Raw genomic sequence first — 15,053 nt, 5'->3', positions numbered from 1 at the left:
CTGCGCTTGTATAGCTCTCTGTCGATCACGACGAAAGACTTGGCTCGCCTAGCGACGAATCGCCCCTGTGCGCGGTTCGAGTGTAGCACCCCTTGGTTGATCCAGTCGAGGTACTGGTCACGCCAGTCTTGCGAAAGTGGAGCCTCGTCAATTTGCATTGCCTCGCCCTCGTCCTCCGAGGGTGCCTCGGTTTCAGTTTCCATGGGCTCGGAATCATCCGCCGAGGGGTCCCCGCCGTGGGGCTCGGCGTTCGAGGGGCCTGGTTCCGCCGGATCCATAAAATCGACGGAGGGCTTGGCGATGTCGCGAGCAAAGATGTTCGCGGGGACGGTGGTCCGCCCTGACGCGATCTTGGCTAATTCGTCGACATCCTCGTTGTACTTGCGCGGGACGTGGTTGAATTCTAGGCCGTCGAACTTGTCTTCGAGGCGGCGTACTGCGCTGCAGTATGCCTCCATCTTTGGGTCGTGACAGCTAGACTCCTTCATCACTTGGTCGATGACGAGCTGAGAGTCACCGCGTACGTCGAGGCGCTTGACGCCTAGTTCGATGGCGATGCGGAGGCCACTGAGGAGGGCTTCGTACTCCACCATGTTGTTGGACGCAGGGAAGTGTAGGTGAATTATGTAGCGCATGTGCTCCCTGAGGGGTGAGATGAAGAGGAGGCCGGCGCCGGTTTTCATCACCGACCCGTTGAAGTACATGGTCCAGCATTCAGCTTGGATTTGCGGTGGGGGCAGCTAAGTGTCCGTCCACTCAGCGACGAAGTCGGCCAAGATTTGGGACTTGATCGCCTTGCGAGGCGCGTAGGTGAGAGTTTCTCCCATCAGCTCCACGGACCACTTGGCAATTCTACCCTCGGCTTCCCTGTTGCGGACTATCTCTCCCAGAGGGAAAGACGAGGCCACAATGACGGGATGGGCCTCGAAGTAGTGGCGCAGCTTGCATCGAGCCAAGACCACCGCGTATAGCAGCTTCTAGATCTGCGGATAGCGTGTCTTGGTTTCGGACAACAATTCGCCGATGTAGTACACCGGCTGTTGTACAGGCAGAGCATGGCCCTCGTCTTGTCTTTCGACAACGATCACCGCGCTGACTACTTGGGTCATCGCGACTACGTACAGGTAGAGGGGCTCGCCGTCTATGGGTGGTGTGAGAATGGGGGCATGAGTGAGCGATGCCTTCAGCCTGTCGAGGGCTTCTAGAGCCTCGGGGGTCCGCGTGAAGCGCTCAGTTTTCCTCAGGAGTCGATACAGAGGCAAACCTTTTTTGCCGAGGCGTGAGATGAAACGGCTGAGAGCTGCGAGGCAGCCCATCACCCTCTGTACACCCTTCAAGTCTCGGATCGGTCCCATCCATGTGATGGCCTCGACTTTTTCAGGGTTGGGCTCGATTCCCCGCTGTGAGACAATGAAACACAAGAGCATGCCTCGAGGTACCCCGAAAACGCATTTTCCCGGGTTGAGTTTTACACCTTTGGCCCTTAGGCAATCGAACGCGATCCTGAGATCAGCGACCAGGTCGTCCGCCTTCCTGGATTTTACAACGATGTCATCGATATATGCCTCTACGTTCCGCCCGATATGGTCCCCGAATACGTGAAGCATACACCGCTGGTATGTAGCTCCGGTGTTTCTGAGGCCAAAAGGCATCGTGACATAGCAGTACATGCCGAATGGTGTGATAAAAGAGGTCGCGAGCTGGTCGAACTCTTTCATCTTGATTTGGTGGTAATCGGAATAAGCATCAAGAAAGGATAAAAGTTCGCAACCCGCAGTTGAATCAACGATTTGATCAATACGTGGCAAAGGAATGGGAACCTTCGGACATGCTTTATTTAAACTAGTGTAGTCTACGCACATCCTCCAACTTCCATTCTTTTTCTTCACTAATACAGAATTAGATAGCCACTCGGGATGGAATACCTCCTTGATGAATCCGGCCGCCAGAAGTTTCTGCAGCTCCTCGCCGATCGCCCGGCGCTTGAGCTCGTCGAAGCGTCGCATGCGCTGCTTCACCGGCTTGGAGTTGGGTCGGATGTCAAGGGAGTGCTCGGCGACCTCCTTCGGTATGCCCGGCATGTCCGAGGGGCTCCACGCAAAGATGTCTGCATTGGCGCGGAGAAAATCGACGAGCACCACTTCCTATTTGCTGTCGAGGGTGGCGCTGACCTGCAACGCCTTGTCGTCGGGGTGATTCGGGTTGAGGGGCACCTTCTTGATACCCTCGGTGGGTTCGAAGCTGCCCGCGTGCCGATGCGTGGAGTCCAAAGCCTCGCTTGCCATCTTGTCGAGGGTGGCCGCGAGGGCCTCGTCCTCCGCTTGAGCCTCCGCGACGTCGCACTCGTAGGCATGCTCGAACGACGGGCCGACGGTGATGACGCCCTTCGGAGCCGGCATCTTCATCTTGAGGTGTGTATAGTTGGGGACCGCCATGAACTTGGCGTAGCATGGCTACCCCAGAATGGCGTGGTACACCCCACGGAATCCCACCACCTCGAAGGTGAGTTCCTCTTTGCGGAAGTTCGTGGGCGTGCCAAAGCAGACGGGCAAATCAATCTGCCCGTGTGGTTGAACTCGTTTTCCCGGCGCGACACCGTGGAATGGTGACACGCTAGGACGCGGCTTGTCCAAGCCGATCCCCATGAGCTCGAGGGTGTGGGCATACAGGATGTTGAGGCTACTGCCCCCGTCCATGAGCACCTTGGAGAACTGGGTGTTGCCGATGATGGGATCCACGACGAGCGGGTACAGTCCCGGATTCGGGATGTAGTCAGGGTGGTCGTCGTGGCTGAAGGAGATCGTATCCTCCGACCAGTCGAGGTAAGTTGGCGTAGCCTTGGTGACGGAGAAGACCTCTCGGCGCTCTCGTTTGAGTTGTCGAGCGGGCATGTTCGCTGCAGGCCCGCCGAAGATGAAGAACACATTCTCCACATGTGGGTAGCCGTCGCCACCTTTGCCTTCCTCGTCCTTTTCCTTCTTGGCCTCGTCCTTGCGGCCGAGGCGGTTGAAGTACTTGCAGAGCATATCACACTCTTCGAGGGTGTGATTGACCTTGCCCTTGTGGTAAGGGCACGGCTTCTTGAGCATGTCGTCAAATAGTCCGCCACCTCGAGGGGGGCCTCGAGGACCTTTGCCGTGGGGGTGACGATGAGGGCCTCATCAGAGTCCTCCTCTTGCCACTGACCGCACTGGTTTGGCGGGCCCTTCTTCTTGCCCTTCTTGCCTCGTTTGGGCTTCTTCTGGGTTTCCTTGGCTTTGCTGCCCTCCGCGGGTGCGTCCACCTTGCGTTTGCCCCTTTTGCTGTCGAAAATAGCTCCAACTGACTCTTCGCCGGAGGCGAAGTTGGTAGCTATATCGAACAGCTCGTTGGTGCTAGAGGGAGGATTCCGCCCAGCTCACGCACAAGATCCCTGCACGTGGTGCCCAAGTGAAAGGCACTGATGACTTCAGAGTCCTTGACGCTAGGGAGCTCGGTGCACTGCTTGGAGAAACGCCAGATGTAATCTCGCAAGGGCTCGTCAGGTTGCTGATGGAACCCTCAAACATCCCAAGAGTTGCCAGGGCACACGTATGTGCCCTGGAAGTTACCCACGAAAGTCCTGACCAAGTCAGACCAGTCGTGGATCTGGTTGGCTAGAAGATGCTCAAGCCAGGCTCGTGCAGAGTCCGCAAGGTGCAGAGGAAGATTGCGGATGATGACAGCATCGTCGGTTGCGCCACCTAGCTGGCATGCCAGGCGGTAGTCATTGAGCCAGAGTCCGGGATCCGTCTCTCCCGAGTATTTGGTGATCGTGGTGGGCTGCCGAAAGCGTGGGGGGAACGGAGCAGCACGGATTTCCCGGCTGAACACACGGGTGCCCGGAGGCTCCGGTGATGGACTCCTATCTTCCTTGCGATCGTAGCGTCCACCACGTCGAGGGTGGTAGCCGTGAACGGCACCGTCCTCCTTCTTCTGGTTCAGGATGTTGCGGGTGTCGCCGTCGCGAGCGTCGCCACGCGTGTCCTCGAGTCGCTCCTTCGCAGGAGTCAGCCTCACGCGGTCGTGTTCCGTGGGTGCCTTCGCTCTGTCCGCTGCCGGTGGGGTATGCACCGAGGCCTCGCGGTCTTGGTGCGTCGTCCCGCCAGCTCCTACCGAAGCCACCGAGCGCATGCGAGACGCCGAACTCTCAACCTGCTGCACCGCGGCATCCTCGAGGAGCACTTGTGCTTCTTTGCGCAGGTTACGGCCTTCGGGCGTCGGTGGTTCGGGCATTGCAATGACCAGAAGTGCCGCCGCAGTGATCTTCTGGCTGGCCCTGGGCAAAGCCAGGGGACTTCCTTTGCGGCCGTCCGCCAGGATCTGCTGCTGGGCGACACGTCCTGCATCTCGAGCCTTCATACCGCGACCGGCACGCTCTTGCTCGAGGGTGTGACGTAGCTTCTGCGTGTGCCGGCGCTCCTCCTCGAGCTTAGCTTCAAGCTCTCGGAGCTGCGCCAGCTGAGCTTGTCGTTCCGCTGCGTCGGCCGGGGTTGGCGGTTTTGGTGCAGCGGTTGCTTCCACCGCGGCTGTTGCGGCACGGGCCACATCTGCCATGATGATGTTGTCGTCGGTGTCACTGTCGTGCCCTCCCAGCACGGCAACGAAGGATTCCCGAGTCGGGTCGTAGTCCCCCTCGCTAGAATCATCGGAACAGGCGAGGCAGTAGTCTGCTGCATCCTGAAACGACAAGAAGGCTCCGAGATTACGGACCCCGGAGTTATCCCACTCCGGGTTCACGCGACCCTGCGTGAGGACAGACCCCTCCTCCACCGACTTAGGGTATGAGCTGTTTGGCGTAGACGCGATGAGGTTGTGAGCCGAGAGCAGATGATGTCCGGGCAAATCCTCGTACGCGCTCATGTCGGTGCTGACTGACGACGCGTAGGTCACGGCAGAAGCCTGCATCCCATAAGGATAGCACGGTGGCCTGGCCGTATGTCCTTGCGTCGGCGTTGCCATCATTTGTGGTGACGAAGTGGTGATGCCGTGCTCCACCAGGGCGTCAGCTCGCGACTCACCGGCTTCGACCCACGCGGGGGAGCCAAAGCGTGCCTCGCTGCGCCATTGCATGCGCGCTCATCGCGCGCGCTGGCCCGAGCATCTCCGGTGTTGGGGTTGCGGCGCTGGAGCATCGGGGTTAAGTGAGAGAAGCTCCATGAGGTATCCGTAGCCGGTTGCCCTGAACTCAAGGCTCCCGAACCAGATCACGTATCCCGGTGGGAACGGATCCGACACGCCCATCGGGAATCGTCTCCACATGTCCTCCATCTGGAGACAAAAGGGAACGAGATTGTTATGCAGCGCAGCCCCTACTTGGCGCGCCAACTGTCGGTGTCCTGACCCCGTAGCCCGGCACCAACTAGTGAATGCGTCGCGTGTCCCCGCCTCCAGATGGTTGATGCAAGAAGAAATACAATGACACCGGGTTTATCCTGGTTCTGACCAAGGAGGCCGTACGTCCAGCAAAGGAGAGTGCACTGTATTACTTGCACCGAAGTGCTTGTAGTAGGGGGTACAAGCTTGGGTGAAAGAGGGAGTGAAGCTCCCAAGTCCCATAGTGAGCTAGGGATGCGAGTGCTCGTGTGCTTGAGCGCGAGTGGAGCTGTTGGGATCCGATGCCCATGTAGGGCACCCGCCGCCTCCTTTTATAGATCAAGGAGGGGGGAGTTACACGTGTAGGATTTCTACAGGTCGTCTCCTCTCCCCCGGTCTTGGGGAGAACAGTCGGTCTTCCTTGTCGCCGGGTGTCGCGGAGCGTGACGTCGGGCGTGGGCGTCGTCCTGGCGAGTCCTCCGGCGGTGCCCAGGGCATGTCCGATCCCTGTGGCGCCAGTTGACGGCGTGGCGAAGACTGCTGGGGCGCAGTGCCTTGCGCCGGATGAGGTGGCGTGCAAGGACGTCGAGGGTGCCGAAGGCTCTGGCCTCGCCTTGGTGGAAGTTTGTTCTGTGCTCGAGGGTCGCTGCCCATACCCACCGAGGGTCCTGTGAAGGAGAAAAGTATAAGGAACAGGTGGCACAGTGGACGGAGATGTCAGGCAAGTCCGTACTGAGCTACGCGGCCCTGCCCTGCACCGGGAATAGTGGTACAGTGGCGGGCGCAGGTTGAGGGGACGCCGATCACGTCCGCTGTGCGGTGTGATGGCCGACGCCAGCTGACACCGCCCGACACCCGCCCCATGCCGTGAAGTGGTTGACGAGTAAATGCGCCCCGTCCCGTCAGGTGGTTGGGCCGCAACCCCCGCTAACCGAGGGTGGTCTCGAGCGAGGCGGTGCCTCCCCCGCGTCGAGGCCCTGCGGGGGGCTTGGCGGAGGGGGCCTCGAGCGAGGCGGAGATTGCCTGTGCTTCGAGGGCTTCCGGCGGAGGACCCTCGAGCGAGGCGGAGGTTGTCCCACGGCTGGCGAGGCCTCGAGGGAGCCGTGGTGCGATGCTGGGCCGTGGGCCAATAGTGACTTGGGCCTTCCGTACCGGAAGAAGCTTCGGGAGTCCGAGTTAAGGAGAGATTTGGCCTGAGTGCCAAATCCCATTTGCGTGTGTTGAGGGCGTTTTAGCCCGGGGTTAGGGTGCCCCATAATTATGGTACCCGACAATTTTCTATCATAAGAAATATAAATGTTAAATATTTTGGAAGCCACTACTTTTATTTAGTTCTCCCTTTTCAAAGCCCAACAAGTTGGGCAATTAAGAGAAGAAGTAATTCATTCATATTTTCATATTTGCCATCCAGATGCTGGCAAGAGAAGAGAAGAGAAGGTAATGTGATTATGATCTATATGGATGAATTTCAAGCTAGGAACAAGCCATTACTTTAGCGAATACAGATGAACTCAGAATTAAGTATAAAAAATAAAATATAAATTTGAACATTAGCTTTTTGATATAGGCACAATCTCTAATGATAATCTTCTTAGTACCAAATCTGGAGGAATATATTTTTATTTTTTGCATCACTACCAGCAAAAAAATGCTTATGTAGTTCAATTAAGGTGGGAAGCATCGTGCTGAGAGAAGATTTATGATTCCGCCTGCGGCCGGCGGTAACCAATAGAAGCACAGGAATTAGCGGTGGAAGGCTCTTCGTCCGCTTTTTGCTGGCGCGTAGCGCGTCATTTGCTTTCATCTCTGCTATTTTTTTTTCTCATCCACGTTAGATTCCGCCAGCTCGACGCCGCTTATAACGCTCGCTCTGATGGAATTTGATTCACTGCTCGCTGGCTCGCCCAGTTTTCTCTTGGCCTATCGGCTATCGAGCTGATTTGAGCCGAGCTCGGCCTCCAAGGCGTTGTCCAAGCCCTCCGCTCGAGGTACCGTCTAGCTGTAGCTTAGGTCAGTCTCAATGCAGTTTTATGAGAATTTTATGAGCATTAAAACTCTTGCCACATCACCATTTTTACTGACACGGCTCGGGCTCGACTGTCTGATGAAACGGAATGAAACCTGCACTGAGAGCTTCATCGTTTCATCGGGGATCTGGTGCGCTATCGCTGCCATCCCAAGCTCGTGCCCTCGGCCTCCTGCCCTTCCTGCGCTTGCCGGGGGAGCTCTTGGGAGGGCGGAGGGGAGCTGCGGCTCGCCGGAGATGCCGGCAGAGCTGCGCCTAGGGGAGGCCGAAGGGAAGGAGGAGGGGAGTCACGCCTAGCCGGAGAAGAGACCGAAGAGGAGCTGCGCCTTGGGGAGGCCGAAGGGAGAGCGGAGGGGAGTCGCGCCTCGCCGGAGAAGAGGCCAAAGAGGAGCTGCGCCGGAGAAGAGGCCGAAGGGAGCGGAGGGTAGGTCGGAGGGAGCACCTGGCGGACAGGAGAGGCGAGCAGCAGCTCGCCGGAGAAGAGGCCCAAGAGGAGTCAGGGAGGGCGGACGGGAGCTGTGGCTCACAAGGCGGAGGGCAGCGACGGATGGGGGATGCGATTCACGCAAGGAAGAAGATAGGAAGATAAGGTTGGATGAAAAGAAAAATAGAGAAAAATAATAATGGAGAATGACAAGTAGGGTCTATAAAATGACAAATGGGCCCATAGCTGTTTTAACCGACGGTGTTAATATAGATGTTTCAAAAGGGTGCTAAAAAAGAAGATATTTGAGATTAAGAATTCCGTGCAAACTATAAAAACTTCAATCTGATTTATTGGATCAACATCCAAAGGGTACGGGAAATTGAGTAATTTTACCATATAGACTCATTCTTGGATTGGGTAATCACACTTTTGTAAATCTTCCCTCCCACCTTTTTGCGCCTCTCTTCTTGGATGTTGATCTGATGGTCCAGATTGAAGTTTTCATAGTTTGCACGGAGAGATTAGTTTACATCTGATATGTTCCCATATAATATAGTACAAACATATAGTATTAATCAATAAGTTTTATATATAAGAATGTTTATTTATTATATTCAACTCTACTAGTATTTAATTTAGATACAATTGCAAAAAGGCTATAGAGTTCTCATGGCACACTTGATCACAACACAACACAATACAAAAAGTAAATGATGTATTTTATCTATAAAACTGTGCTATAAAACTGCGCATTAAGAGTAACAGTTTCGTCCTATTAAAAAGTTGACATGGCTGTTTTGCCAACCCCATGAAACTGCCAGTGGGACCGGTCTTGTGCCATTCCCCGTGCCCCTGGCCGCTGGGCTCGCTCGAGCTCGGCTCGTTGACTTAGCTCCCGCCAGGCCGCCACCGCCACGCTGCCATTCCGTCGAACACGTCGCCGGCATCCCCGTCTCCTCCGCGCCCCGGCGGAGATGCAGCGGTTCTTCTCCTCCACCTCCAACGCCCCACGGAGTGACGACGACGCCGGCATCATCCTGCTCTCGGGCCCCCCGTGCTGGTACGCACCTCGTGCTCACCACGCGTTGCCTTGCTCCAGCTAGCTCGTTAGCGTACGCGCCGCGCCGGGATCGAGCTGTTGCAGACCTTAGCGGCCCACGCATCACGCCGTGCTCCTGTTTTGCTGAAGGGCAGCGGGAAGACCTCGCTCCTCTTCCAGTTCGCGGTGAACCGCGCGGCGGAGAGCGGCCGCGGCGTGGTGTTCCTGTGCAGCAAGGGGAGGCTGGAGAGCAACCCCCCTTTCTTGTCCCAGGTGAGGATCCTTAATTTGGTTGGCAGCGTTGCTTATGGGGAACGGGAGCAACCTGCGGGGATTGCACGTGCTGGACCAATGTTCCTCATTTTTCTGAAGCCATACCTGCTCATTTGATTCCAGGGTGTTGATCCATCGATGAGCTTACTTCAGAGGGTACAAATCAAGTAAGGGATCTTTGGCTTGTGGATGTGCTTCTTTTCCTGCATATTTGTTGTCATGAGGTGATAGATTGTGCAACGTTGTGTATTTGATAGACTGTGATGCCGGTTTTTCTCTCTTAATCTCTGGTCTAAATTTTGCTAAATGGTAGCCGTTTCATACAGCGATGGGTAACTTTTGCTCAAATTATGTGTTAACTAGATACATTGAAGATGGCGATGAAATCAGAAAGTACTTTGCTGCATTTCACCTTCTTGACAACTACCCCGCTGCAGTCATTGTCGACGATTTTGCAGATTTCTTCTCCGAAAGGTGTAACTTCTGTTCTGTCTTTGTGACTTTATTAATGACATTTGTCTCCATAAATTGCGAACTTCATGCCATGGCTTGCAATTCTGATTCAGCATTTGTTACATAAACTCCCAATAGGCAGTAACCTTGAAATGCCCCCTTCTATGTTCTTCTAGCAAACTTAAATTACGGATTTGAGGGCACTGATATCTGAAAAAACAGATATTTTGCTGTGTATTCTGTATCGAATTGTTAATGTTACACTCAATCATTTTTACATATTGCTTGAGTTACATATTGTCCCATAGTTCAGATTATCACATTTGAAATACTGCCATCAGTTGTTAAGCATTTCCTCATAGCACAACTACTCTATGTTTTAGGGATAATATAACCTCTGAACAAGCATTTGTGTTTGATTCACGTTCCGTTATACAAAAAAGTTATACACCAGTACACAACAGTAAAATTAAATTCAAGACTTGCAGTCTTCATTTTTCTATATAGGTAGTTCTGATCTTGTTGAAACTGTAATAGGAGCTGCCAACAAAGATATGGAACTACTAGGGCTCGAGATCTAGCAATGGTTCGTGTATTAGCTTTGTGCCACAATGCTATTGCACATGCAAAGTAAGTGATGCAGTCAATGCAAAATCTTGGAATTTCTTATTACCAGTTATTGTTTTCAGTAACCATGTAAATCTCTTTCGTAGTGCAAAGCTTGGATCCCTTGGTTCTTGCAATCTATTACTATCTGATGTACAGCAAGGTGATACCCCAAGATCACTGTTTATTTACAAAAGATGGATAAATTCCATATATACAATCCGAGGTAAATCCTGTAGTAGACACTATTCTTGTTCATTCAGTTCTTACTTTTATTGTGCAATTCCTTGTGTTGCTACTCATCACCTGGAAAGTTTTGGTCATTGAGATGGTAGAACAGTTTACACTAACATACTCAGAATAAAAGGTATGTTGGGGCATGATATTAATTACCAACTTAAAATACCCAGGTGAACATGTCAAACTACCTGTCAAATAGTCATCACAAAATTGCAGATTTATTATTGAAAATGCCAAGTGACCTTTTCTTTTATTTCATAAAGTTAGCTCCAATTATGTTGCTCATGGCTGAATTGAGGTTTAATATTGCTTGAGTTAGCATGTTTAAATAATTTAATTTCTTGTCCTTTTGCAGCTGATGGCAAAGGATCCTACATACTTAACAATATTGGCAGTTCAGAAAGTGAAACCAAGAAAGCAAGAAAAGCCAAATACTCAATAGCGCTACAATATCTTGTTCTTGAAGAGATCAGCAATTAATAATTCTCCCCTTTTTTATTACACTGCGGTGCCCAAGAATCTGGAAAAATTGCCTTAGGCTGTTTGGAAACAAAGATCGAAGCGGCCAGCAGCTAGTTTAGCATTCAATTTTCTACCAGTTACATTTGGTGCATGTGAGTTTGTTGTAAATACAAATTTGCATCCCTAGTTGATATTGGGCATTTGCACCAAACCGCAATCGGCTTTGATATGTTGTACTGGACTTCAGCAATTATGTTGTATTGGGAAATTTCCAATGTCCTCATCTTTCCTGAAGCTCAGGAATTGTTCTAGTTGTTGGACTGGGTTTTCGACATGTGCCTGAAAAATATTTAATGAAGCAGCAAGGCCCTTCTTTAACGACATCCTTGGCACGATCAAAGTGGCAACTAAGTAGTCAACTTCACCATTCTTAATCAAATTAATGTACTTATGTCAGGCGTATTTCCAATTTTCCATTAACTAGCCTTTGCTAGCTCTCCCAGTGAACGCTTCATTCAGTGTATGCTTTTCCCTTGAATGCTTCATGAAAACGGCTAGTAAAGTACATCAAAAATATACAGGGCAAGACAAGCTACAGATTTGCATTTTACTTATCAACAAATACTGCATTCCAGGCCAGCCTATGTCATAAGAGCCTGATGCTTATCCGTCAGCAATTTTCAATCATTTCCAAAGTATAACATATCCATATGGAAGACACTGGCATTGCAATGTATTATTTAAAACACCATCGAGAAACCACAAATATCAGTTAAGTTGCCAAGAAAAGAACAAAAGGTACCCAAAAAAAGGCTGGACCAAAGGCTATGCCAGAAATTGTATAGGAGTTTATACTCCTCCTAGAAGGGCATCAGGTATCACGATGGTAAAAAGCTCAGTGACATAGGATGTTCTACCTCTCCAGAACAAACTAAAAACTAGGAACACACAAATGTCACGGAATTCTTCCTGACTTTAAGGCTTGCCAACCTTCTCATAAATCTTTAACAATCTCAATGCCCATGGAATTAGCTGTGCCAATGATGGACTTGCACAGCGCCTCAAGCGACATGTGCTTGCAGAAGGGGTCGGACTGCTTCAATTTCGCGATCTCATACACGTGGCGGAGAGTGAGGGATGACACATTGCTGTGGCCTGGGCGACTGCTGGCTGTTTCTATTCCTGCAGCCTTCTTGAGGAACCATGATACTGAGGGTGACTTGACAACGAACTCGAAGGTGCTATCCTTGTAAGCAGTTAATGTGACTTGCATTGGAGTGTCTGCCTTGTACTTCTGGGTCCTGGCATTGAAATCCTTGCAGAAAGCCATCAAATTGAGCCGATAGAAACCCAGCGCTGGACCAACTGGAGGTGCAGGACGGGCAGCACCAGCTGGAACAATAAGACGAATTGTTGCCAGTACAGGCTTCCTAGCAGCAGCATCTTTCAGAGTTGCCATCATTCAGAGTAATACCTGGATTATAACAAAAGGTTCCATCAATCCACATCATTCAGAGTCAATGCAGTAGCTGAAAATGACATCCCACTTAGTGCACAGTCTGCCTCCATTAGATGCCCAGAGTTCTGAAACACTTTGGGCTTAAGAAGCAATTTTCACATGAAATATTTCCGAAGCTACCTGCCCTATCGAATTTATCCCAGATGTCAAGAAATAGTATTGCATCTGGTCCAAATAAGAGTTCATAATGACCAGTGTAACTAGTCATCGTTCAGGAACAGATAAAAGCAAATCATCTACTACAATGAACCTTCATGAACACTGGAATCATCCACTACAGTGAACCTTCAAGAACACTGCATGGCAAGCGTAGAGGGCATCACTCAAAAAAGACTTCAAGACAAAAATTGTTATTCTAACCTTCAAGGGAAAGATGCTATTCTTGAAATGTACGACGACTGTCGATCAAATAGTAATGTAACTTGGCATGTTGAGTTTACTGAATATATGACTCTAGGCAGAGCCAAAGGACTATCTAGTTAGAGAGACCTATGTCGAATTTGCAACAGGAGTTAGCCAGTGACACAGCTTCTCTCTGTCAGCAGCATAATCATAATAAAGGGAAAGAAAAGTAGAGATTTTGAAACAGATCAAAATATCAGGAATGCCAACACCAAGGTATGGCATCTGGTTATACTTGCACTCAAGTACTGAACTCTAAGAAGCAGTACCCAGAGAAACATGCAGCATGATCCAAATACCATGCCATATGATATTTCTGGCAGGAAAATCGTTGGACAGTAGCATGGAAGCTACCAGCGCGGGGGCGGACCAAGCATAGGACATATATTGTAGCTGGATTCGGATCCGAATACAAATAGTTTTGTTAGGGTTTGGGGTGCTCCGTCTTGCACAGCGGAAGGAAAGAGAAGGGGCGGCATACCTGGAGGATGCTCTTCGTCGGCAAAGGGCTTGGCGAAGACGTGACAAATGGCGCCGCCGCTCGCCCAGTCGTCGCCGCCAGGGAAGGAAGAGCAAGGGAGAGTCCGAGAGAAGGGAGAAACAGAGGGAGGAGATGGGAGAACCTGAAGCCCTGAGCCCTGAGCGGGGGCCGAGAGGGCTATGAATGGGCCGAGCTCGAGCGAGCCTGCCACCTAGGGTCTGTTTGGTGGTCTCCTAGCACATCTAGCACAAATTTTTACCAATAATTAGATGTACTAAATAAAGCTAGTTTTTAAAAATAATTCCACAACTCTGTGCTACTTCACGAGACGAATCTAATGAGGTCTTTGACCGCATGATTAGAGAATGGTTATTGTAGCCAATCATCAATTAATTACCGACATTATATTCGTCGCGAAAAATTACACTCATCCGTGAAAAAGTTTTACAAATAAATTTTATTTAGTACTTCATGCATATAAGATTTCTTTGTTGCGCTAGTTGTGTTTGGAGAAACCAAACAGGGCCTCGAGGATCCCAAGCCGAGGTCGATTGAGCCCGAGATGTTCTTAACTCCTTTATTTTTCGACTCCACCGCAGCAGCATTCATGGTAGATGAGGAGATGCACGTATAAATGATGGGTTTAATTTGATAAATAAATGATGGATTTAATTTGATAAAAATATTCAATTTCTCATGCCTTTTGGATGTTAATTCGATGATTCAGATTGAAGTTTTCATAGTTTACACGGAGAAATTGGTTTGCATCTAATATGTTCCTTCTAATTTATGCGAGACAACAGCTCACTAGCTAATGAAAGGCTCAAATAGTTGGAAATTTAATAGAGGTAGTAGGATGTATCCGCGTGCCATGCAAACAAAAATACTCGAGCTACATCGAATCTTATATTGCTGGAGCTCACAAGCTCCAAGTTAAACCCAAGCTCGAGTTGATTTCTAGTACAGCTCAGCTTGAATTGAGTTTTAGCAAGTCAAATTTAAATAGGTTAATTGAATTTATGTCATTACAATTATCACGCTTAAAAGATACACCATTACTTAAATAATTCACGAGTCTCGAGCTTTTCTGGTAGTCCTACTGAGGAATAGAGGTGAACTTCGCGGATCAGCAGGTATAAATCAGCTAGTCATAACATATTTTATTGAGTAAAATGCACCGTCGGCCCCTAAACATGACAGCGGGTGTCATCTAGGTCCCCAAACTCTCAAAATGCGCATCTAGCTCCCCGATCTTGTTAATTGGTTCACGTGGGGTCCAAATCACCATTACCCATGTTAAACCGCCAGCTTATCAAGCTGACTGGGCACCTAACATGTGGGCCCACACGTCAGATCCATCTTCCTTCTTTCTTATTTGCATTCCACAACCATGGCCGGCACGGCGGCCCCGCCGGCACGCGGCCAGCTGACGGCGCGACAGACCTTGCACGTCCAGGGCAGCCTGAAGGGGTCGGCGCGTGCGGCGGCGGAGCACAGGCTCGTGCAGGGGCGCATGCCGGCAGCACGACCTACGCGGCGGCGCGACAGTGTTCTGGCAGTAACGGCGCCGGGGTCGAAGGGGGAAGAGGATGGGGAGCTTGAGGGGGTCGCGGGAACCTCACCGTTGGCTTGAATCGGGCGGAGGAGGGATGGAGGGACGATATCAATAGGTGGGGGCGAGGTCCGGCAGAGCAGCAATTCCGGCGGCCTAGAGATGGTTGATTTCGGTCGGGTTAGGGCTCTGGCAGACTTGAGGTTGCTCGCGGAGGTGTGGGGTGGGGTGAGGGGGTC

At 51.1% G+C, this 15,053-nt stretch overlaps 2 protein-coding genes across 3 annotated transcripts; one reads left to right on the top strand and one right to left on the bottom strand.

Moving 5' to 3' along the window:
* Positions 1 to 7,201: 7,201 nt before the first annotated feature.
* On the top strand, positions 7,202 to 11,194 carry LOC120650835. 2 transcript variants are annotated; one of them, XM_039928123.1, is made up of 8 exons: positions 7,202 to 7,322; positions 8,609 to 8,847; positions 8,982 to 9,099; positions 9,223 to 9,266; positions 9,463 to 9,573; positions 10,090 to 10,182; positions 10,266 to 10,384; positions 10,754 to 11,194. In XM_039928123.1, exons 2-8 carry the CDS (start codon positions 8,762 to 8,764, stop codon positions 10,876 to 10,878), a joined length of 696 nt encoding a protein of 231 aa, XP_039784057.1. In that variant the 5' UTR covers positions 7,202 to 7,322; positions 8,609 to 8,761; the 3' UTR covers positions 10,879 to 11,194. The 2 variants fall into 2 exon arrangements, with proteins under 2 accessions (XP_039784057.1, XP_039784058.1); XM_039928124.1 differs by having other exon boundaries at positions 7,215 to 7,344.
* A 336-nt stretch (positions 11,195 to 11,530) lies between these two features.
* On the bottom strand, positions 11,531 to 13,452 carry LOC120650836 (54S ribosomal protein L19, mitochondrial-like). The gene is made up of 2 exons (XM_039928125.1): positions 13,263 to 13,452; positions 11,531 to 12,334 (listed from the first exon to the last, which is right to left on the bottom strand). The coding sequence occupies exon 2, from the start codon at positions 12,320 to 12,322 to the stop codon at positions 11,855 to 11,857; it is 468 nt and encodes a 155-aa protein (XP_039784059.1). The 5' UTR covers positions 12,323 to 12,334; positions 13,263 to 13,452; the 3' UTR covers positions 11,531 to 11,854.
* Positions 13,453 to 15,053: the final 1,601 nt, after the last annotated feature.

Source organism: Panicum virgatum, chromosome 9K (assembly GCF_016808335.1).
Source record: "Panicum virgatum strain AP13 chromosome 9K, P.virgatum_v5, whole genome shotgun sequence".
NCBI classification, from domain to species: Eukaryota; Viridiplantae; Streptophyta; class Magnoliopsida; order Poales; family Poaceae; genus Panicum; species Panicum virgatum.
Note: the sequence above shows the minus strand (reverse complement) of the source record. Positions and strands in the feature narration are given on the sequence as shown.